This window comes from Camelus ferus, chromosome 10 (assembly GCF_009834535.1).
Source record: "Camelus ferus isolate YT-003-E chromosome 10, BCGSAC_Cfer_1.0, whole genome shotgun sequence".
Taxonomy (NCBI): Eukaryota; Metazoa; Chordata; class Mammalia; order Artiodactyla; family Camelidae; genus Camelus; species Camelus ferus.
In genome coordinates this window covers 34,062,450-34,087,149 of record NC_045705.1, presented here as the reverse complement: position 1 = coordinate 34,087,149, position 24,700 = coordinate 34,062,450, and the positions used below count along the sequence as shown (strand labels likewise).

At 40.0% G+C, this 24,700-nt stretch overlaps 1 protein-coding gene across 2 annotated transcripts; it reads left to right on the top strand.

Annotated features, from left to right (window-relative positions):
- The first annotated feature begins 1,112 nt into the window (after positions 1-1,112).
- On the top strand, positions 1,113-14,981 carry LOC102512308 (glycine N-acyltransferase). 2 transcript variants are annotated; one of them, XM_014563424.2, is made up of 7 exons: positions 1,113-1,269; positions 3,388-3,668; positions 6,659-6,757; positions 9,753-9,860; positions 11,785-11,911; positions 13,253-13,424; positions 13,858-14,981. In XM_014563424.2, the coding sequence occupies exons 3-7, from the start codon at positions 6,680-6,682 to the stop codon at positions 14,258-14,260; spliced, it is 888 nt and encodes a 295-aa protein (XP_014418910.1). In that variant the 5' UTR covers positions 1,113-1,269; positions 3,388-3,668; positions 6,659-6,679; the 3' UTR covers positions 14,261-14,981. The 2 variants fall into 2 exon arrangements, with proteins under 2 accessions (XP_014418910.1, XP_014418911.1); XM_014563425.2 differs by lacking the exons at positions 1,113-1,269; positions 3,388-3,668 and adding an exon at positions 3,791-4,082.
- The last annotated feature ends 9,719 nt before the right edge of the window (positions 14,982-24,700 follow it).

Here is a 24,700-nt window from a genome sequence, read left to right as displayed (position 1 = left end):
TCTCTTGTGTTGTAGACAGTCTTTGTGAGATATGGACGCTACTGGGACCAAGGGGTCAACTCCGCTGATAGTGACAGAACAGTTTCAATGGCCTTTAGCCTTGGAGAAAGAGTAATGAGTGATTATAATGACTTCAACTCCAGGAGACAAGATTGAGGATTAATATTCCAGGAGGGACAAGACTCCTAGTGGGAGATAAATATGTATAAACTTGTGCTGGGCTGCTCCGTGGACTGAAGAATCACACATGCTTTTTCAGCTTTCTCTCTAGACACCAGTCAGCCCTGTCCCTGCTCCTCTGATCAGAGTGACTCCTTCCATCCACAAAGAAACTATCCACTCACCTGGTTGATGGGGACACGAGTGGTGAGGACAAGGACCCAGGTAGTGTCAAACATCCCACCCCGGTTGTTTCACACAGTGGAGTTGGGACTCAGACTATCGTTTCTATGAACCCTCTTTTCTTTTCTGAGGATGGTATAGAGTAAGTTTAATGTGGGGTTTTGGACATTTGAGAGTGAAAGTATCTATGTTTGAATTCTATCTAATTCAGCCACATTGAGCCTCGGTTTCCTTCTCTATAAATGTGAGACTAAAAAGTACCCATGCTGAGTCACTGTGGGGATGTTTAACTGTAGCCTCAGAATGGACAGGGAGAGGACACAGCTTATCCTGAAAAAAAAAAAAAAAAGCAGGATCCTAACAGCTTGAGTCACTCCATGCAAATAATTTTCCGTTCTGCGTATGTGTAAGAAGAGAGATCAGATTCTGTAAATCAGACTTGAATCATATCTCTCCCATTACCTTAGTCTTATTGCAAATACTTGAGAATGGGAAGGGGAAGGAAGAAGGTATTGCCTATAAAGAGTGACACTTCTTCCAGTATCTGGCCTGTTAGTTTCATACTGCTTGGTTTTCAGAGTAATGGCAGGGCCTGGGAGGCAAAGAGCAGCCTGGTGTTTTGAAAAGAGAAGCTCAGATGGCACCTTGGCAGCCTCCCAGCCTGGCAGAGCCAGTCCCATCAACATGAGATCCTGGGAGGAAGGGCTGGATTGTAGAGAGCTGATACCCCCACTTTTTTTTTTTATGCCTAGTGCAAAGGTCCACATGACAATCCTCAGCTTGGCCAAATCTGAAGAAAACATTCCTAAATACAATGTACTCTACCAGACGCTGTTGAACCAACTGCATTAGAGGGAAATTTCATGATATAGACGTTGCTCTTCTTCATTCGTTCCTGCAGAGCTTGGTGTGAAGACAGCTTTCCAGGTGAGAATTCATGCTAAAAGAAAAGAAAAAAGAGCTCATCATTGCCTCATGACATCCTCTCCACTTACGGGAGACAAATCAAAATGCTCATATTATGTTCTGCTCAGGAGATGCTGACAAATATAACTCAGGAAAAGGAATAACTTCAACTGAAAAAAAAAAGCCATGTATTTGTCACCTAGTCCGTAAGAGGCAACTTGTTAGGTACTATGAAAAATTCTTGCAGGTTTCTAATCTGAACTAATAAATGAATGAGGAAAGATTTGGACACTTTCTGGAAGTGGGTGGGTGAATGGAGCACTTAATATGTGAAGACACTGCAAACATTACCATATGTAGTACTTCTGGTTATATTTTCAGGTAGGCGGTGTTTTGCCTGAACAAGAAGATTGTTGTACTTAACATCAACAAGGAAAAGAGCAGATGATTAATGACAAGAATACAGGCCAGATTCTTTGTTTATTTAAATCATATAATAAACAAATTTACTTTAAAGATTTCACCTGTACTGCTCTTACCACAATCCAGGTTTTTATTTGCCTGTGTTCTTTTTAAAATTTATGCTTATATATGTGGTATATGAACTGTTTTATGTCCTACGCTATCTCATTTTATTTTCACACTTTCCCATGTGTCCCATGTGTCCCATGTATAGGAATTACATTTACGTCGTGATGGAGTTGCATCAGATTTTTTTATTTCTTTCCCTATTGCTGGGCATTGAGATTTTGTTCAGTCCTTGCTTACATTTGTGTGGCTTTATCAATTTTGAATTGCTTTCTTTGGGCTAATTTCTCCCTCTGGGAATGACTAAGTCAAAGGTCCTGAATTTCACTCCTGCATGTTGCCCAATTGTGCCAGCTCAACTGGGTGTATCCAGTTTCCTGGAGAAGCTCACTCTCAGTTGCTTTCAGTCTGTCTTATTTATGAGGCACCATTCTTGTTTATTGGCTTGTGTGTGCATCCTTGAAGGGTGGTTCCAAATCTATATTTTTCAGGAAATACAGTAATATTACACCCCGCAGACTTGACATCCGTCTCTACATTGCATCTCATACTCATGTATCTTGCTTGAGAGTCGCCTCTAGATAAAAGATAAGATTGGCCTTCAGGAATGCTATACTTTTTACAGTTTTAAGACCCTCCAAGACAAGACAAGGGTGCCTCTACCTTGGTCTGGACTTTTATTCAAGACATACCCTAGTACAAAGTAGCAGAAAACATTTCCCACATCCAGCATATATTTATTTATGCACTCAGTGCATATACATTGATTGGATTCATCAATCAATCAATCAATCTGTGTCCCTGACCGTGACTAGACAGAGAGGTGAACACAAGCATTTTTGTTCATTACCTCATTCACAACACATTTATTGAAGGCATACTATGTGCCAGATACTGTGATAAATACAGTGGATACGGCAATAAATAAGATGCGTTTTCTGCCCCAGAGGAGTTCACCGTCTTGAAAAGTAGACTCTAGCCGAATGTAACAAGTTCTGTAATGCAGATGTGTGTAAGCACTTATGAGAGCAGAGAAAAGGGAGTAAGAAACAAGAGAGGGAGTCACTAGGGATGACAGGGCCTTAAGCTAGACTTTGAAGAATGAATGGAAGGTGAATTCAGAATAGTAGAATCAGGGATTTCCAAACAGGAAACAAAATGCAGAAAGGACAGAGGTGCTAAAGAAGACACTGCATTGAAGAAATGTCCGGTGGTCTTAGGTGATGAGGAGTAACCACAGAAGAGTCTAGGAAGATAGACCAGAGCCAGATGGTAAAGAAGATCCCATCTACACTCCCTAAGTGAATCTTAAGGAGGTCAGCAGCTATGGTCAATGTAAACCAGAGCCTTCAGGGTCTGGCTAAGTCTCTCCTCTTCTCATATCATGAAGGAGATGCAAAGAGAAATTATGCATCTGTTATTCTATTCAAATGATTAGCAAGGATCTAGGAAGGAGACAGGGGACACACACATGGGAAAATCTGGAACATTCCCCAGTCACACATTACCTAACACGTTAAAGCTGCAGAAGCCAAAAATATAGTGAAATACTTGTAACCTAGATATGTATTTTTCCCTAGAAACAAACTAATATTTGTTCCATTTCTGCAGATCCAAACCTTTCGCAACCGTCCTGAAGAACCAGTAGTCCTGAGGAGTTAAGCTGGAAAGAAGAGGCTCTGGGAAGTCAAAGTAAACAGAGAACTAGCCAGTTGGTGCTGATGCCCCAGAGCTTAACAATTCATTTTGCCAATAACTTCTAGTCAAAGACCACGTGGAACACTCTAGTGTCCAACAAAAACAGGCTTATTGTCTGTTGCAACGAGACAGACAGCACACTGTGGGGAATTGAGGCAAATCTCGGTGAGAATACATCAGTAGGGACTGAACAGGTAGGTGATGTGGGGAAGGGTCCCAGGAAGCATGGGTTTGCTCTCGCTTGGGTACTGCCAGGCAGTGTTGCAATTCTGTTAAACTGTAATCCATGAGGCAGAAGGCAAAAAGCAGAGGTAAAGAAGTAGCAGGTACTTGTTGACTGGGGAGAGGAGTATTTGGCCATATCGGCAGAAGAGACTGGCCTCTTGCTTTTATCCGTGTTCTTGAACATCATTGTGAAATGGGCTTGTTTTTGTCTCACTTCATTACGGCCACAGAATGACCTTGCCTCATGTTGCTGTTTTCTGAAAGTGTTATGTTTTAGGGCTGCTTTTTTTTTCTTTCTTTCTCAAATTCATAAAACACTCCCAAAATGGAATGGGGAGCTATTTTAGATAAACCACCCAGGGAGCAGAAAGTAGCGGAAGCAAGTAAGTATAGAAGACCATGACTTTCTTCGAACATCTACATTCAGAACTTTACAACCACTTGAGTCCATCAGGGAGTCTTCTTGACTGTTTAAAAATTTAAAAATCAGCACCATTGGTTGAAAAGGCTGTCCTATCTCCATGTAATTGTTGAAACCTCTTTGTAGAAAATCAGTTGACCACAAATGTCCATATATTTCTAAGCTCTCTTCTCTATTTCATTTACCTATTTGTCTGTCCTTATGCCAAGACTATCCTGCCATGATTACTCGATCTTGCTAGCAAGCTTTGAAATCACATACATTTTAGAATCAGCTTGTGATGTTCTACAAGTGAAACTTGGGTGTTTTACGACTAGTTTGAACCTATAGATCAACTTGGGGGAAAAAATTGTGACATATTAGCAATAATGAGTCTTCTAATTCTTTTTTTCCTTTCCATGCATCATTATGGAGAGTTTGAATTGCTATGTCTTCCGCTTTCCTTTTCTTTTGCAGTGTCTTTTCTATAGTTAATCATATCCCGGGTAGTTTTCATTTAAGATACTGTATTTTTTTCATTTCTATAAACTCCGTATTCATCTTTATGTCTTCCATTTTTCTCCCTATCACGATCATGTGTTCCTTTACCTTCTTAAAAATGAGGAGCAGGATTGCAACTATTCAGCATTCTTGTCTGCAGATTCCAACATCTCTGCATTTACCTACTTTAATTTTTTTTAGGTAAAGAGAACCCTTATTTGCAGGGATTATTACATTAGAGGGGATAGCACTATTGCGATCATAAATATATTTTTCAGTATGGCTTTGCAAGTGTCTCCCCTGGGTCTAATTTTACTGATGTGTGTTTTTGTATTTTCCTGTTTCTTTATATTCTTAGCATTTTACTGAATGGTAGACAATTCAAATTAGACTTTGTTGTACTTATTTCTAGTATTGTCTTTTGTTCTGGTGCACAATTAAATTATTGGGATCAGTTGGATCATTTCAAGACTTGCTTTTAACCAGTGTTAGGGTGAATCTAGAAGAGACGAGGCTGAATTTAACCCCCTGCTAAGCCTGAGGATCTTACCCAATGCGCTTATGTTATGAGATCCTTCCATTACAGTCGATGAGAACACAAATTCTTCCTAGCCTTGTGTGAGCTGTAGAGGATTTCCCACCTATGCCTTTCCAGTGATTCTTTCCCTAGGCTAAAATCTAAGGTAGTTTTCCCTTACACAGATCAGCACTGAGCCAAAGCATCTAGGAGATTGCTCTTCCCCAAGAATTCTCCAGCTGGCTTTCTCTCTCTCTCTCTTTTCTCTCTGTCTCTGATTCTCCACTCTGGCCTCCCCAGACTCTAGTCTCTGCAGGCACAAGTCAGTGAGACCCTGTGCTCTGATCAGTTTCATTTCTCTGAACTGCAGCCTTCAAATAAGTTGATTCAATGCCAAGGCTCACATTTTCTGTTTCTCTTTTCTTAGGGATCATATTACTATGTTGCCTGATGTCCAGCCTATGAAAACTGTTGTTTTATTTACTTTGTTTAATTTCGTCATTGTTTCAGGTGGGAAGGTTAATAATCCAGATGCTATGACTCTATCTTTGGCCAGAAAGGAAAGTACCTTGCTGTTCTAAAATCACAAAGTTACCTACCCAGTTCTCCCTTGGAGTGTGGCATCTCGTGCATGGCCTGTTTTAATACGTATCTTCTCAGAAAACCTCTTCAGTGTTGTCTTGAAAAAGTAACTTTCTGCTCCTCCCAAGATCAAAGTTCCAAACCAAGACACTGTGACGCAACCTTTTTTCTTCGTTTTTCATGTAGATAGGATTTTACGGGATATTTTAGTAATCCCAATTTGATGCAGTGAGTCAAATATGTAAAAATACTATGTTTATGCTGCCTGGTAATTGTGCAACAGGTATCACAGATCCAAGAGTGAGGCTTAGAGATGGCATAAGACTCAAAACTAGGGGGAGGCTCAGTGCTAAGGTGAGAGTACCAGCTTGAAATATGACTTGGCAATTAAACAAACAAACAATAAGGTTAATTGTTAATATTTTAAATCATGTCAAAGTGCCCTATATTAGAAAGTCTGCATCAAAATATCAGGCAATATAATGCACTTTAAATCAAGTGGGAAGAAGGAGGAATGGGAAGGAAGAGGAAGGAGAGGAAGAGGAATGGGAGTAGTAATAAAATAGGTGTTTATATATGACAGATACTTTTCCAGGCACTTATTTACTCTTTTGATGTATTAGCTCATTTAATCGTCACAAGAATTCTAAGAGTTAGATAGTGCTATTATGCCATCTACTTTGAGAAAACCAAGGCACAGAGAGGCTAGGTAACTTTCCCAAGGTTACACAGCTTATTACTGGTAGAGTCAGAAGAATTAGTGATAGAAATTCAGAAACAGGTCCTGCAGTTTCTAACAGTCTCATTCTTCTTTGGAATTGGTGAGGACTTTAGTGAAGAGGACACCAATAACGAGACATTGAAGAGGTCTCCAGCAATTGGCACAGAACTTGCTATTCTTGTTTCTGAATTTCCTCCAGCTCTTCTCATTCCTGGCTGTTTGTTGATTGTTTCTCTAGGCTACTGAATTGTCTTCCACGATGTTCCCATTGCAAGGTGCCCAGATGCTGCAGATGCTGGAGAGATCCTTGAGGAACAGCCTTCCTACATCCTTAAAGGTGACAATGGAAAATTCTGAGGAGAGCAAGGAATAGAAACCTCATGTGAATGAAGAGGAAGAGAGACTAATATTTGCTGAGCACCTATTCTGTGCCAGGCACTATTGCTTGTTTTCTTTCATTGAATTTGCATAACCTCTCTACAAGATATTTGCTGCTATGTCCGTGTCACTGATGAGAAGATGGAGGTTCAGTTAAGTGATTCTCCACAAGTAGTGACTTGCAATGCTATGGTATAAACATAAGAATGCCTGAGACCTCACACTGCCTTTTGCTCCAAGCTGATTCAAAAAGTATTCCCTTGCTCCTTTCCGGGAGACATTCTATAATAGCACTTTCCTCCTACAAAGTTAGCTGAGACACTACATGTTAATTTTTAATTTGTTCTCCCTAAAGGAACACTTGCCAGGTGGGAGGTTAACCATCATGAACCTTCTTTGAAATTAATAAGTCAATTTCTATTTGACTTAAATTTTCCAATTGCTCTGAACTTGTTGCATGTCAGGCCATTTTGTGGCTGATTCCCAGTATCTCTGTTAACCTAGTACAGTTGATTGGAAATCTCAGGGTTAAATAAAACATACACATAAATGCCTACATCCAGAACCATTCAAGAGAAACTCTAATGATAGGCTGAGGTCCTCACTTGAGTTTTTCTTTAGCAACCAAAGGGATGGGATCTATTCCAGTGGAATTTAAGCACAGCCGTGTGTGTCTGTGTCTCTTTGTGTGTGTCTGTGTATTTGGAGGACAATTGTTTTCCTCTAAAATTTTTTTGTGTAGAAATAGAAACTAAATATCCACTGTTTTATAAGAAAGATACTCCTATCAGATACATACATTTTAGATAAGATAAATGCATTCACCTCCTCACCTCCCTAATGGATTTGTTACTCCCTTTTTTCAGTATAAAAGAGAAAACATTAGCATTGTAGATCGTATGGCTTCATTTTCATTTATTAGAAATACACAATGAAACAACTCACCTTAATTCTTTATTTACTGCCCCCCAAAAAAGAGACTTCAAATTAACTGATCTGAAACTAAAGTCACCCACCTTCTTTGGTACATCCCACTAACATTCATCCCTCTTACCTAATATTTAACTGCTTTTGCTTAATAATCCTTAAGATCCAGGCAATCTCTCAGAGAGACAGTCAATTATTCTTGGAGATTACACAAGTTACACACTTTATAACACTTGCCTAAGATATTTTTATGGTGAGTAGCTATTTTGAAAGTTCTTCCTGCTAAAAGTCTTTCTTCCACGCTCTAGAGTGTAGAATTTTGTGATTCAGATTTCTCTTTACTCCTCATTTTGAGTGGGCCTCAATCATTTTGAGAAAACTCTTGGTGGTTCCCAAGTGTCCTTACTTGGAGCATCTCTGTCATAAGATAAAGGGGCCCTCTTGACTCCTCAACTTTCATGAAGAGATAGCATTGGTAGTATATTAAAAACATACATTTTACCCTAGTTGAAATCTGGAATAAATGTCTGCAGCTTCTTTCAATGGAGGTATAACCCAGAACTCAATGCTTGCCTGAGTCTCAGTTGAGAAAATATCCATCCATTCTGCTAAGTGTTAGGTGTTAAATGCATTTTATTGCATGTGTCAACTCCACTTGAGTCAATTTAGAGTAGCTGCCTGGCTCATTATGTTCTGAGTTCAGCAGAAAAAAAGACAAGTTTTAACTAATTAGGTCAGAGGAATAAGAAAAAATAGCAGTTCCACATATTGTCAAATCTTGCAATGGATAGTAATTAGTGCAACACAATTTTACAGACCCCCAAACACAAATGTGTAAAAAGAAAATGTCTACATTTTGCCAAACAATACTGAATTTCTGTATTAATCCTCCATTCATGGCTGAAAACAGGAGACATTTGGATAAGCTCAGTCAACTTAAATCTTTTTTCTCTTCTCTTTCTCTATGATTTAACATCAAGAGTTCATGTGGGGTGGAGGGTGGTTGGAGGGAAGGAAGTTGGTACAGTGCTTGGTCACGATCTACCCATGGTAGAAACCATATATATACACTTGACCTCTGGTCACTGGCATGTGTGTGTGTGTGTGTGTGTGTATTTGACCTTTGATCTCTGGCATGTTTCTATGCTGGTATCTGCAGAGGCTTCATGTTCACAATTGTCATGAGACTCATGCTGATCTCCATCCAGCCCCCAAACCACTAGGACACTTTGTCCATAGAGATCTCATTCATTGTCTCCCCACTCTTCTCTCTTTCTCAACATCCTGTGCAACATGGTGGGGTTGCAGATCCAAGACTGGATTGAGGCTATGGGACTCCACAGCTGATTCTCTTGAGAGCTAGGCTGTAGCCTCTGCTTATTGGTGGGAGCTCATTTAAACTTTCCAGAGGGTAATGTGGACATATATGTTAAAGAGTTTTAAACATGTCCTTAACCTTTGAACCAGAAATTACCCTTCTGGATAATCTAAGAAAATATCAGGTGCTCATGCAATGATTTCTGTGCAAGCATACTCTATGAGGAATTCTTTGTTAAAGTGAAAATTTGGAAACAACTGAAATGACCATCGATAGGCAAATGAATAAATGAACTGTGATCCATCCATATAATGGAATCCAATGCAGCCATTAGAACATAATTGAAAAGTTTTGTGTTTTATGAACATAGAAATATACCCACAGTGTATTCAGTGGGGAAAAACACCTTGTAAAATTGTGTGTCTCTATGTATATGAATAGAAGAGTGTCTGGGAAAAGATAATATTAAACCCTACAATAAAGAGTGGTGTTCCTAAGATCATTAGCTTTATTTGTACAAATATTTTACTATATGCATCTATAATTTGTCTTAAATGGGAAGAAAAAGCTTGAATGAGATGCCTTATTTGGCCCTTTCCCACTGTAATATTTTTTGATTTCATAGAAATAAACCTTATCTTGATCAAACAATGCCCATTGTCATCCCTTCCTAATAAGCCGATCTTCTCACCTTCTTGGGACACTGCAGGTTTATGGGACCGTCTTCCACATGAACCAGGGAAACCCGTTCAACCTAAAGGCCCTGGTGGACAAGTGGCCTGATTTTAATACGGTGGTTATCCGCCCTCAGGAACAGGTAAGGTACCAGATGAATGAATGTGTAGAGTGAATGTGCATCTATGTTAATATTTGCTATGTGCCTACCAGGCATCTGGCAATGTGGTAGACCCTAGGGACACAGAAATGAATTGTAGTGATGGTGAACAAGTCCCTGTCCTAAAGAACCTCACAGCCTGATGGAGAATATAGATGAGTAAATAAATTACAACTTAGTGTAAAGTATACAAGAACAGAAGATGTTGCACATACAGAGACAGCACAGATGAAAGCTGAGTAAACTATGGAGGTTGGAGATGGAGGGTACAGGAATAGGTTAGAGATATTTCTTAGTTGATGTTTCACTGGAACTGGATTTTGTAGATAAATGTATCTTTGTTAGGCTGACAAGGAAAGGAGGACATTCTAACCAGAGAAAGTAGGAAAGGCAAAGATAGGAAGGTATAAAATAGGTTGGTGAGTTAGGGTGATTATAAAAAGCAAATTTATAATACTAGAACTTCCGTATGCATTTTGGGGAAACACTTAAAAATTAGTGAAACTAAATAGTTAATATCTTTAAAAGACAAAAAATCCTAAACTTATTTTAAAATATCCAGTAAAATTATAAATTGTGATATATTTATACAATGGAATAATACTCAGCCATAAAAACGGACAACATAATGCCATTTGCCGCAACATGGATGCTCCTGGAGAATGTCATTCTAAGTGAATTAAGCCAAAAAGAGAAAGAAAAATACCATATGAGATCACTCATACATGGAACCTAAAAACAAACAAACAAACAAAGCATAAATACAAAACAGAAATAGACTCACAGACATAGAATACAAACTTGTGGTTGCCAAGGGGGCAGGGGGTGGGAAAAGATAGACTGGGATTTCAAAATTGTAGAATAGATAAACAAGATTATACTGTATAGCACAGGGAGATATATACAAGATCTTATGGTAGCTCACAGAGAAAAAATGTGACAATGAATATATATATGTTCATGTAGAACTGAAAAATTGTGCTCTACACTGGAATTTGACACAACATTGTAAAATGATTATAAATCAATAAAAAATGTTAAAAAATAAATTATAAAAATACAAATATACCTATCATACAAATAAAGTTATTTAAAAACCACTAAATCAAACAATATAAAAATAAAGAAATGTATATTAATAATAAAAGCTGAACTGAAATAAAATTGTTTGATCTTTTATCATAAATGTTATCCTAAGGAACAAAATATGTTAGTGGTATCATTGCTGACTTGTGAGTATATTTTTGTGCAACATATTCTAATTGTTTAAAAAAGGTTTCTAATTCTGTACTCATTGTGGTAATATTTTCCTGTACCCTCTTCTTTCAAAAAATCTAATCTCTTATTTAATAATTTGAGGTGATCTTTCTAAATAAGTGGTTTCTTTGTTTTTCTGTAACTACAATTTGTTCAACTATTGTATTATTTTAAGAAAGCATTTCTAGTTGGTTTTCATCCTCTTTGGCTTCATTAAGTATAGATGGAGATTTCAATCCAGAGTTATCCATAACGAAATTTAATACAGCCCTCTTCATAGTTTGTGTATTCTACAAGTATTTCAAATGCAGTAAAATTTATTCTTATAGTAGAAGCTTTTCCTTGTCAATTGCTTTTCTCTTCTTCCTGTTGAGGAGAATGAACGTATTGAAGAGTGCTTTCTAAATAGTTGTGTCTTTATTCGAGTTGAAATGGGTATTTTTGTGTAATTTTCTATCATAATTTGAATACATGAATCTCTCATCTTGATCTCGTGATTTGAAGGACTCAGCAAAAACTGTAATGCGTTAATACAAATACCAATATTTTGGTACTTAAAAATATCACAGTGTAGTGGAATTTAGAAGCAAGTATTATAATCATGAAATATAAGAAATGTGTTTTATTCCCCTTTTCTCAATGGTAACAGGAGATGAAAGATGACCTTGATCACTACACCAATACTTACCATATCTACTCCAAGGACCTCAAGAACTGTCAGGAATTCCTTGGCTTACCAGAAGTGATCAACTGGAAACAGCATTTGCAGATCCAAAGTCAGTAAAAGGCATGGGATACATGCTGACTCACATCTCCATCCTGAACAATTTCTCCTATGACACATACCTCTTTTCTCCAAGCTCCAGAGCCTGCTGTCAGTTTTTTTACTCAGCTGCAACTATATTTGTAACGGGGGAAAAACACTCTCAAAGCTTCACAGGCTGGGCTTCATATAAAGAACCATAGCATAATTCCCTGAAAGCCAAGGATTTATAGCATATTTTGCAGACATGTCCAGGATCCCTTAGGGTGATTGGGTGTCAGAGCCGAGCTTCCTCTAGGGACTTTTCCCCTAGGGACATTCCAGGAATGACAACTTGTGCCACAGAACACCTCCCAGGTCACAAAGAACACCTGTGTGCCTAAGCTTTTGCCCTCCAGAGACAGACCACCTAAGATGGTGTTTGCCTGTCACTTGCTATGTGATCCTAGCCAATTACCTTATCTTCTCTGAGATCATGATTTTCCTACATAAAAATAGGGATAATAATGGTACCTAAAACATGAGTGTTGACAAGATTAAGTGAAATCTTGTATAGGAATTGCCTAGTATGATACCTGGATGCTTCAGTTAACTTTCACTACGTAGCAAACCTCATAATTCTGTGAATCAACAATCTGCTGGTCTCCTCTGGGTTTACCTATGCAGATGCAGTTAGCTGATGGGTAGACTATGGGCTGCTTGCTTTAGCATGGCCTCACTTATATGTCTGAATGTTTGTTCTGGCTGTCAGTGCTGGCTTATTGGCCACAGTGATACCATGATAGGAGCACATGTCCTCAGCAGGCTAACCTAGGCCAGTTCATATGGTTCAGTTGATCCCAAGGTAACCAGGAGTTATGGCAATCCCCAATGGGCAAACACTTTTGAACCTCTCCCTGCATCAAATTGTCCCTCCCATTGGTGAAAGCAAATCATATGGCCAAAGTAAGATGTGGTGCAGGAGGGGAACATTCCAGGGAATGGATACAAGGAGATGTGGCCAAATTGTGAGCCATTACTGCAATGGTCTATCACATCGAGAACCCAATAAGTGCTGTAAAAAATATGATTTTTATAACTCATCTTCTTTTATCATCAAAACTACATGATTATGTGTATTTCTAATCATTTTGCCACCAATGGCATGACCATGGCTGAATGAACTTCTAGGCACATTTTCACTTATGTAAAACATAAAAAATTGCACAACTCCTGACCATATGACCCCAGTCACACAGCAGCAGCACCAAGCTCATGACCAAAATTCTCAAAATCCTCACATACTTCCTGTTCCGCTGGAGAGTTTCTTCCTAGAATAGACTTAAATCATTGCATTTCTTCTTATAACATCCAGGTTCACAGAACAGCCTGAACGAAGTAATACAAAATCTTGCAGCCACAAAATCCTTCAAAGTCAAGGTAACACAAAACCTTCTCTATATGACAAGTGAGACAACAAAGGAACTGGCTCCTTCCCTGCTGGATGTGAAGAACTTGTCACTGAGCGATGGCAAGCCCAAGGCCATGTGAGTTTGATAAAAGCTACCCTGCAGGGCTCAGACCCCTCACTACCCAAAAAACCTCCCAGCTTCTCTCCCTGCTGTCACTCTGGCTCCACGCAATCAATTTTCTTCAAAGCAGCCAGAATAATCTTTTTTTTTTTTTTAATGTAATTCAAAACATCTTTCTCCCTTGTTTAAAACACTCCACCATTTCCTTTCTCATCTGGAAGATACCAGGCCTGGGTCAGTTTCCCTTGACCTGTCTTGTCCTTCCAGTCTGCCCATTCCAATGACATTGGCCTTCTTTCTGTTCCTCTGTCATTGCAAGCTCACCCATACTCCAGGACTTTGCATGTGCTATTTCCTCTGCCTACTCTGTCTCTCAAGATAATAGAAGTAAGAATAAATATAAACCTCAAAACTCATGGACTTTGCTTTTCTCCTGGAATCTCCACAGTGACCAAAAGACATTGAAACTCTCATCCATGGATCCTATCTATGCTGCCTTGGTGAATAAATTCTGGTCTTTTGGTGGCAATGAGAGGAGCCAGAGATTCATTGAGCGCTGTATCCGGACCTTACCCAACTTCTGCCTGCTGGGGCCCGAGGGGACCCCTGTATCTTGGTCCCTGATGGACCATACAGGAGAGCTGCGGATGGCAGGCACCACGCCTGAGTACCGGGCCCAGGGCCTCATTACCTACCTCATCTATACCCACACCCAGGCTCTGCTCAAATTCGGCTTCCCTGTGTATTCTCACGTAGACAGGAAGAACAAAATTATGCAGAAGATGAGTCACAGTCTGAATCACATCCTCATGCCCTGTGACTGGAACCAGTGGAACTGTGTGCCTCTGTGAAGCCACCCTGAACCCAAGACAGTGTGGGATGGGCATGAGGGCATGGCTGAAGGAGCAGATGGGTGGACAGAGGGAAAGAATAAATTGTAATCGTAATCATCAGTAAAGGAGTGGCTGCTGTTTGGGCTCTGGGGAAGCTGTGTGACTGGTCAACAGGACCACTGCTACCCCTGCACTCAAACTGCCAGTGGGCTTCCCCCAGTATCTCAGTATAAGCAGCAGCAGCTCTCCTGCAGTGATTTCACATAGTTGAGTCCCCCACGCTTCTGGGATCTCTGCCCTGCTTCTTCACCAGCTACATGTGGCCCCAGGTGCCTCCTCCTAGAACACTTAGTGCACAGGGTGATGGGGCCTTGCTGGTTTTTCCAGGGGGGGGTATTATTTTCTGGACATTATGACTTATTCCTCTCTTTCTCTGGCCTTTCCCTTAGTGAAGAGCAGGTGGACTCCACTTGTTAGCTCTATAGAGATTATCCTCTCCTCTGATTGCTGCTTTATAAGCATATTAAATATATTATATACAAAAATATATGAGATATTGTGCTAAACAAAATACACATGATATAGCAGGAAGAGTTATTAAGAAAAAGACTAACCTATGTTAGCCTGTCCTCTCTCTGCCTCCACTCCAGGGAAAATGACTCAACATTGTGTCTAAGAGCTGAGCTTCCTAAACTTACCCAAAACCCTCAAACAATAAAGAGATTTGTATTTGATTGCACAAGTTGAACCTAAGTGGTTCTGGATGGAAAGAGGATGGAGTGAGTGTCGTGGGACAAAGCAGGCCAGTGCCAAAGATGGTAAAAAAAATTTACCAGAGACAAAGCAAAGTGAAAGAAAAAGTTTATTAGGGGTAGGCTGCCATGGACAGCAGCAGGTCACACAGACAAGAGGTGCCTGTGTGTGCATCAAGGGTGAAAGCTTAGGGTCTTTTGTGGGAAGGGGTTGATGAGCAGAGGGGGCTGCAGGATCAGCTCTTGCACAAGTTTCTGATTGGCTGTAGGTAAGGTAAAAAAGTTAGGGTCTGTGAAGAGGCAATGGGATTTATGACTCTGATAAGAAGGAAACATAGGTTGAAACAAACCAGCCTGAGCTACCGTGAGATTAGACATTACCTAGGGTGATTAGTTCTGTTAGGGCAAACACATGCCAGAAAAGAATACATGTTACCTTCTGAGGGATTGCAAGCAGGCATCTGGGAACCCAGGAGTGGGGGTTCCTGGACTTTGAAAGATGCCAGCTGGCCCCCACAGTGAGTTCATGGAAAGAGGAAAGTGGGGGTACCCAGACAGACACAGGAAGGTGAGTATTCATTGAGAAGAAATGGAAGTTGAAGGGGAGGGTGGTACACCATGGATACCTAAGTTCTGCTTGACCTTGGCACATTACTTTAGGATGCCAGAATTCTATGCAGTTCAGGCCACTGTCTCATGGGAGAGTCTGGTTGATGGTGTGGAGGGATAACCTTCCTGGTTGGGACAGGTTAGGTGGGAGAGTTTCTTGCCCCAACCTTTCGAGAGAAACAGCATTAAATACCAGTACTCAGCAGTGAACAGAGCACTGGAATGAAGGTGATCACCTGGATTAAGAACCTGTTCCCTCTGGTCCACCTAAACCTGCAATTAAGCTGCAGAATTGAGGATGAAGGCACACACAGACACACAGAGGACTAAGGTTTAATTTCTTGGCCAGTCAAGAGAGTGGAGGCTTAGTGTGGAGCAGATTTCTTGACTTTGACAGAAAGGACATTTTAGACTGGACAATTCTTGCTATAAGGCTGTCCTGTGCATTTGTAGGATGTTTAGCAGGACCCCTGGCCTCTACCCACCAGATGTCAATAGCATCCTTCATGCCAATTATGCCAAAAAATGCCTCCAGATATTAGTAAATGTTCCCTAGAGGCTAAGTCACCTCTGGCTGGAATTTAGATAAGTAGTTCTCAAAGCTGATCATGCATCAGGATCACTTAGTTAAATAGAATGGAAAAGAATCTGAAAAGAAAAAAAATATATATGTACGTATGCGTATAACTGAATCACTTTTCTGCACACCTGAAATTAACATGAAACTAACATTGTAAATCAACTATACTTCAATAAATTAAAAAAAATCACCTAGTTAAAACAGATTGCAGGGCCGCACCCCCAGATTTTCTGGTTTAGTAGATCTTGGGTAGAGTTCCAGAATTTACATTTTTAACAAGTCTCCAGGTGATCCTGCTGCTGGAAGTCCAGGGACCACACCTTGAGAACCACTGGTGTAGGACATATTTTATCCCCTGGAACTATAGATGAAAATCTGTAGCCCATGCCACTTTCATTTCTGCATGAGTACAAGCTGAGACTCTTCTCCAAGAATTCCCTGGAGTCAGCAAAGGAAAATAGGTTTTGTGGCACTGAAACAGGGAGAAGGACCTCAGGCTTGGGTAAAAGAAAACATCGGCACAAGAGCCAAGATCTCACGACATTCCTGAAACCAAAAGTTGGCCCTGTGGAACACATGAGGTGAAGGGGCGTGGACTTTGTCTGCAGAAGTCAGCGGACACAGCTACGTGGATGGACCTGGACAGAATTGTGCTTAGTGAAGTAAGCCAGACAGAGAAAGACAAATACTGTTTGATATCACTTGTATGTAGAATATAAAAACAATACAAATGAATCTATACAGAAAACAGAAATGGACTCACAGACAGAGAAGATAAACTTACAGTTCCCAAAGGGGAGAAAGAAGAAGGGAGGGACAAATTAGGAGTATGGGGTTAACAGATACAAACGACTATACGTAAAATAGATAAGCAACAAGGCTTTACTGTATAACACAGGGAATTATATTCAGTATTGTGTAATAACCTAAAATGAAATGCAATCTGCCAGAAAAACTGAATCTCTATGCTGTATATCTGAAACTAATGCAATATTGTGAATCAACTATGCTTCAGTGAAAAGAAAAAACTGCTGATGGCATCATCTTTATATTATCAACAGCATCCAGTGGAATATGTCTGCAATAACCAGCCAGTAAGTGTTCTGTTGAATAAACTGAGAGATCCAAATAAAAACAGAAGTGAAATAAATAAAAAAAAAAAAAACCAAAAAATGAAACCCAATTTGAAAGGGGCACCTATTACATAGGCATTTGAAGGAGAATGAAGTGCTAAGCATTTGCTATGCATGCAGTTTGTTGAAAAAGCTGTTCCTTTGTCTATCCTCTGACACATGGTAGTATTTTATGATCAGGTGACTGACTCATAAAATTCCTCCTCTGTGGAAACATGATCTCTACATTTATACCAATTTCTGATCCATTAAGCTCTTAATATGCTTCCTGGGATGATCTTGTTTACCCCTCCTGCAGGGGACCTGTGAGGGTGGTACACCAGGGGAGCGGTGGAGAGGAGGAGGGTCTGGCCACCGACATTATCCCAGCACAAATCCAGAGGTTACTGATTCCACACACCCGTGCAGTCTTCAAGGACTCTCTGAGGACTTCTTTTCGTCTTCTGTGGACGATGCAGGGTAATGACTTCTGCTCTGGGACATAACTGAGACTGGATGGTGAAAAACAGTGGATTACATCCATGCTTTAAATTCAGCTGGTGAATTCAACTGTTTTATGTATAAATCATTTAAAGTCTGCAATTAAAAAAAAATTCTTTAAGAAGACTTTAAATCATGTTTGTTCCCATTTATATTATAAATAAAATGAATTAAACACTTTAAGCTATACCTAGGTCAGCTGGAAAAAAACGCACAACTTCAAAACTTAATTATGTTTTATTTGAGGCATAATTGAGGGATATAGCCTGGAAATAGCCTCTTTGATAGAGTGTAAGGGAGAAGCCAGTATGTACAGGAGTTTTTGCTGGGAGGGAAAAAACATAGTTGAACATCGAAAGATAACTGCTAATTACAAAGACATCTCAAGTTAATGATTTTAGGGCATTTCTGCGTATGGGAAGATGCAAGGGTTTGGGATTATTGAAAGTATTCCTTTGATGTGCGTATTAACTCTCTAGGGCCAGTGTTCTGAGTACCCCCCGGGGTGCACTATGGCTGGGGTTGGGGGGCTTGGATGTAGTGGATGATGCTTTTAAATGGCAAGCAACATTCTTTGTTTTCTGAAATGGCAGGTGACAGTCTGTGTCCACACCTTTATTTAATTTTTTTTTCAGTTTTACTTTTATTTAATTTTTTAAACATTTTTATTGATTTATAATCATTTTACAATGTTGTGCCAAACTCCAGTGTAGAGCACAATTGTTCAGTTACACATGAACATATATCTATTCATTGTCACATTTTTTTCTCTGTGAGCTACCACAAGATCTTGTATATATTTCCCTGTGCTATACAGTATAACCTTGTTTCTCTATTCTACATTTTGAAATCCCAGTCTATCCCTTCCCACCCCCAGCCCCCTTGGCAAACATAAGTTTGTATTCTATGCCTATGAGTCTGCTTTGTTTTGTAAGTAAGTATAAGTATAAGAGTACAGAACCATACTTTACCCATCTTCAGCTGTCCTTTTCAATGAACTTCTTAAGACTCTTCTGGGGTACCCGCTTTAATCTAGTACCTGTATCAATACATAAAGATCCCCTTCCGAAATATCAGTAAATGGTTTTCTTACTTATACCTTAACTCCTTTCACGTCTAAAGGTGGGTTTATAAACTTTTCAGCTGGTGTAAATCTATTTAGTCCTTGATTTAAAAAATTAAGTGTAAAAAGTGCATGATGTAATATATTATGGCTTTCTTGTATTCTGTAATTATTCGCCCCTTTTAATTTATGTAAATAAGATATTCGTGTTTGATGACGTCGTTTAACAATAGCTTGACTAGTGGAATTATAAGGAATACCAGTAGTATGGTCAATTTCCCAATCTTGACAAAATTGTGAAATAATCTTTGCAGAAAACTCAGGACCATTGTCAGTTTTAATTTTGTGGGGTTTACCTAAAACACTAAAAGCAGATAACCAATGTCTAATGATGTTGTGGGCATTACATTTAGTATGCAACGTGGCATATATAAAATTAGAAAAAATGTCCACAGAAATTATGATATATAGCAAATGGCCGAAGGAGGGAAACAAGGTGGTGTCTGTTTGCCAAATTTGAATACTCTGAATGCCTCTTGGATTAATGTCCTCTAAATTATAATTTGGTTTAGCAATTGTAAATTGATTACATTGTGAGTATGCCTGTATGATTTGTTTTGCTTGTCTTTTAGTTATATCATAAATAGCTCTTGGGGAGACGGAGAAGATGGCGGAGTAGAAGGACGCTCGCAGGTCACCCTCTCCCACAAATACACCAAGACCCACATCTACAGACCCACTCAGCCAACCAGAGCACCTGCGGAACTCCAACAGAACATCGCCCTCTTCAAAAGATAAAGACGCCAAAAATCTGGTAGGAGAAAAGGAAAAAAGAAAGAACAAAAGGCAAAGCAGCGGGACGGTTCCCGCGGGGAGGGAGCGGCAAAGGAGGACTGGCGCTCGCTCGCTGGGTCTCCCCTCTCCAACTGAGAGGCCAGCGGGACGGAGGGGGAGCCTCCGAGGCTCGGATCTGTACAGAGCAGCCCTTGACTGACAGAACTAAGTTAAACTGGCACAGAGCGTCCCCCCGACACCCAGCCTGAGACGCGGGCCGGCAGCGGCAGGCAGGGCCAGGCTGCACAAGCCGGGCAGAGGACGGAAGTGGCTGCACGGAGGCAGCCCCGGGGGAACGCAAGGGGCTGCGCGCCGTGGCTGTGGGTGCACAGGGCAGAACAACCTGGGCCCTCCATAAAACAGCAAGGTTGATGTGCTCTCGGGGGAAGGGTGCACACCCCCATCTCTGAAAACCCGCGGAAAGTTTTTGGGGGAAGAGAGGCGGGGCTCAGGCACAGCCGCCATATCCTCCGGCGCTGAACACAGGCGGGGGCGGGGGCGAAACCTGCATCCGCACCGAAGGGCTTAGCAGCCTCAAAGGCCAGACTGAGACTGGCCTGCAGCCCGGGGCAGATAGGATCCTTCCTTCTTGGTCCCTCAGAGAACTTGCTCCACAAAGACAAACAAGGAGCTGGGTTTTGGCTCGGAGCAGGGACAGGGCTGTCCCTCGGTCTTCCCCGAGCCCACCCGCGGAGCGCCGACCAGGGCGGAGTGCGCAGCCGCACAGAGCAGCGGAGCTACCTGCAGCGCAGGTAGAGGGAGAGCGGCCCCCCCGCCTTTCGGGCAGGAACACAGCCCCTGACCGAGGTGCTGGGAGGGGGCACGACCCGCCCTCCTACCTGGCCAGTCTGCAACATCTGACTGCGGCATCCGGAGGGGCAGCGACCCACCCACCCACAGCAGAGAGCTGCACCTGACCCAGTATTAGGAGGAGGCGCGATCTGCTTGCCGACAGGTGCTGGGAGCAGCACAGAAGAGGGCGCCAACGGAGGGCCTCAGAAAACAGCAAGCTGAGCTTCCAAAACAGGAGAAAGACAGAAAGACTTCACATTAAAAACACACAGACTCCAGGAGAACACCGACAAACCCCCCCCCCTTTTTTTTAAAATCTGTTTTTACCTGTTCTATTTTCTATTACTCTCTTAATTTTTACTTATTAATTCATTTCTATTTCTCTTGGGTTTTGATGTCCTGCTATTGATTAGACACAGGATTCAAATACATCTATTCATCTCCCCCCCCCTTTTTTTGTAAAGGTTTTAAAAGGACGTCTCAACCCGATTAATACTCTGCTTCAACTCACTCTTCTATTATTCATTATACACTGTTTTCAAACCTTCTTTCTCCCTTCTTTTAAAATTCTTTCTCTCTCTCTCTTATTTTTTTTTCTTTTTTTCCTAAGTTCTATTCCTAAATAGGCATTAGATAGATAAAATCCTTAAGGGCCAAAATAAACAACTGATACTCCATAAACCACAGTGCCAAAGAGGTATGAGCAAGATGAAGAAGCAGAAAAACCTTTCCCAATTAAAAGAACAAGAGAAATCCCCTGAAAGAAAGATCAACAAAATAGACATCGATAGCCTACTAGATCAAGATTTCAAAAAAGGAGTGATCGAATTGCTGAAGGAATTAAAAGAGATAGTGTTTAGAGATATAAAATATGTCAAAAATGAAATTGAAGCTATAAAGAAGAGCCAAGTAGAATGGGTAAACTCATTGACAGAGATGAGGCATGATCTAATAGCTGTGCAAAGCCGACTAGATAATGCAGAGGAACGAATTAGTGATCTAGAAGACAGAGCAATAGAAAGCACCCATTCAGAAGAACTACAAGAGAAGCAAATAAAAAATAATGAAAATAGCATAAGGGACCGATGGGATAATATAAAGCGTCCCAATCTTCACATAATAGGGGTCCCAGAAGGAGAAGAAAGATCAAAGGGGATTGAAAAGGTTTTTGAAGAAATCATGACTGAAAACTTCCCAAACTTAAAGAAGGAATCAGATATCCAAGTACAGGAAGCTCAGAGGGTCCCAAACAGGAAGAACCCAAATAGACCCACACCAAGACATATCATAATCAAGATGACCAGAGTCAAGGATAAAGAAATGATTCTAAAGGCAGCAAGAGAAAAGCAAAGAGTAAGTTACAAGGGAACCCCCATAAGGCTCTCAGCTGATTTCTCTACACAAACACTACAGGCCAGAAGGGAGTGGCAAGATATATTCAAAGCCCTGAATGAAAAAAAGATGCAGCCTAGGATCCTTTATCCAGCAAGGCTATCCTTGAGGATACAAGGAGAAATAAAGAGTTTCACAGACAAAAAAAGCTGCAGGAGTTTAGCAACACTAAACCCATGCTAAAAGAAATATTGAAAGGGCTATTCTAAATAGAAAAGCAGCAGGATGCTACAGAAATGAGAAACACACAACTGGAAAGGTGATAACTCATGAATTACAAATAAAGTAAACATGAAATTATAAAAGAAGACATACAAATCACTGAGAGTGGGAGAGGGAGGCAGGGAAATATAGAATATTTTTTTCTTTCTTTTTTAAATTTTTTTAACAGTAGGATGGGTTTGAGATCATGTTACTATCAGTTTAATAAAAACAGTTATAGTAATGGGTTGATAGATTTACAAAAAAGGGTAACCACAAGCCAAAAATTTACAAAGGAGTCACAAAAATTAAATAAAATCCATGATAATACAAAGGAAAATTACCAAACCACAAAAGGAAGAAGAAAGGAACAAAGAGGATATACCAATTCAACTGCAAACATAAGTTCAAAATGGCAATAAACACACATCTATCATTAATTACTGTAAATGTTAATGGACTAAATGCTCCAGTCAAAAGACACAGAGTAGCAGACTGGATAATAAAGCAAGAACCTTCAATATGCTGCATACAAGAGACCCACTTTAGGGAGAAGGACACATATAGATTGAGAGTGAAAGGATGGAAAAGGATATTCCATGCAAATGGAAAAGCCAAAAAAGCAGGTGTTGCAGTACTGATTTCAGACAAAATAGACTTTAAAACAAAGGCCATAAAGAAAGATAAAGAAGGACATTTTATAATGATTAAAGGAGTGATACAAGATGAGGATATTACACTCGTTAATATATATGCACCCAATATAGGAGCACCTAAGTACATACAAGAATTACTAACAGAGATAAAGGGGGATATTGATGGGAATACAATCATAGTTGGAGATTTTGACACTGCATTAACATCACTAGACAGATCTTCCAGACAGAAAATAAACAAGGCAACAGAGAAATTAAATACTACAATAGAAAAACTAGATTTGGTGGATATTTTCAGAACATTACACCCCCCAAAAATAGGATATACATTCTTTTCAAGTGCACATGGAACATTTTCCAGGATCGATCATGTACTTGGGCACAAAAGAAACCTCAGCAACTTTAAGAAGATAGAAATTATCTCAAGCATCTTTACTGACCACAATGCCATGAAACTGGAAATCAACAACAGAGAAACAAAGGAGAAAAAACGGAAAGCATGGAGATTAAACAATATGTTATTGAAAAAACAATGGATCAATGAGGAAATCAAAGCTGAAATTAAAAAATACCTTGAGACAAATGATAATGAAAGCACAACCACTAAAAACCTATGGGACACAGCAAAGGCAGTGCCAAGAGGGAAGTTTATAGCGATACAGGCCTCCCTCAAAAAAGAAGAACAATCTCAAATAAACAATTTAACCCACCACCTGAATGAATTAGAAAAAGAAGAACAAAAAGCCCCAAAAAGCAGCAGAAGGAAGGAAATAATAAAGATCAGAGAGGAATTAAATACAATGGAGATTAACAAGACCATAGAAAAAATCAACCAAACCAAAAGCTGGTTTTTTGAAAAAGTAAATAAAATCGACAAACCTCTGGCCAAACTCACAAAGAAGAAAAAAGAGAGAGCACAAATTAGCAAAATAAGAAAGGAAAATGGAGAAATTACAACAAACAAAATAGAAATACAGAAAATCATACGAGAATATTATGAAAAACTATATGGAACCAAACTGGATGACCTAGAGGAGATGGACAAGTTTCCGGAAACATACTGTCCACCAAAACTGAATCAAGAAGAATCTGAACACTTGAACAATCCGATCACTAGAAAGGAAATAGAAATAGCAATTAAAAGCCTCCCTACAAATAAAAGTCCAGGACCGGACGGCTTCACCGGGGAATTCTACCAAACATACAAAGAAGAACTCATACCAGTCCTTCTCAAACTCTTCCAGATGATTGAAAAGGAGGGAATACTCCCAAACTCATTCTATGAAGCCACCATCACCCTGATACCAAAACCAGGCAAAGACACTACAAAAAAAGAGAATTATAGGCCAATATCACTGATGAACATAGACGCCAAAATCCTCACCAAAATTTTAGCAAATAGAATCCAACAACACATAAAAAAGATAATACATCATGACCAAGTGGGGTTCATCCCAGGGACACAAGGCTGGTTCAACATACGCAAATCAATCAGTGTAATACATCACATCAACAAGAGAAAGGACAAAAACCACATGATCCTCTCAATCGATGCAGAAAAAGCATTTGATAAAATTCAACACCCATTTATGATAAAAACTCTCGCCAAAGTGGGTATAGAGGGAACATATCTCAACATAATAAAAGCTATATATGACAAACCTACAGCCAGCATAGTACTCGATGGTGAAAAACTCAAAAGCTTCCCACTAAAATCTGGGACAAGACAAGGATGCCCACTATCACCACTCCTATTCAACATAGTCCTGGAAGTCCTAGCCACAGCAGTCAGGCAAGAGAAAGAAATAAAAGGGATCCAAATTCGAAAAGAAGAGGTAAAAGTGTCATTATATGCTGATGACATGTTACTATATATAGAAAACCCTAAAAGGTCCACACAAAAGCTACTAGAGCTGATTGAAGAATTCAGCAAGGTAGCAGGTTACAAAATTAACGTTCAAAAATC

Coding starts and splice junctions, on each gene's coding strand:
- LOC102512308 (XM_014563424.2), top strand. CDS start 6,680: ATGTTCCCATTGCAAGGTGCCCAGATGCTGCAGATGCTGGAGAGATCC. Junction 9,861..11,784: donor TTATCCGCCCTCAGGAACAG/GTAAGGTACCAG, acceptor CAATGGTAACAG/GAGATGAAAGATGACCTTGA. Junction 13,425..13,857: donor GATGGCAAGCCCAAGGCCAT/GTGAGTTTGATA, acceptor GAATCTCCACAG/TGACCAAAAGACATTGAAAC.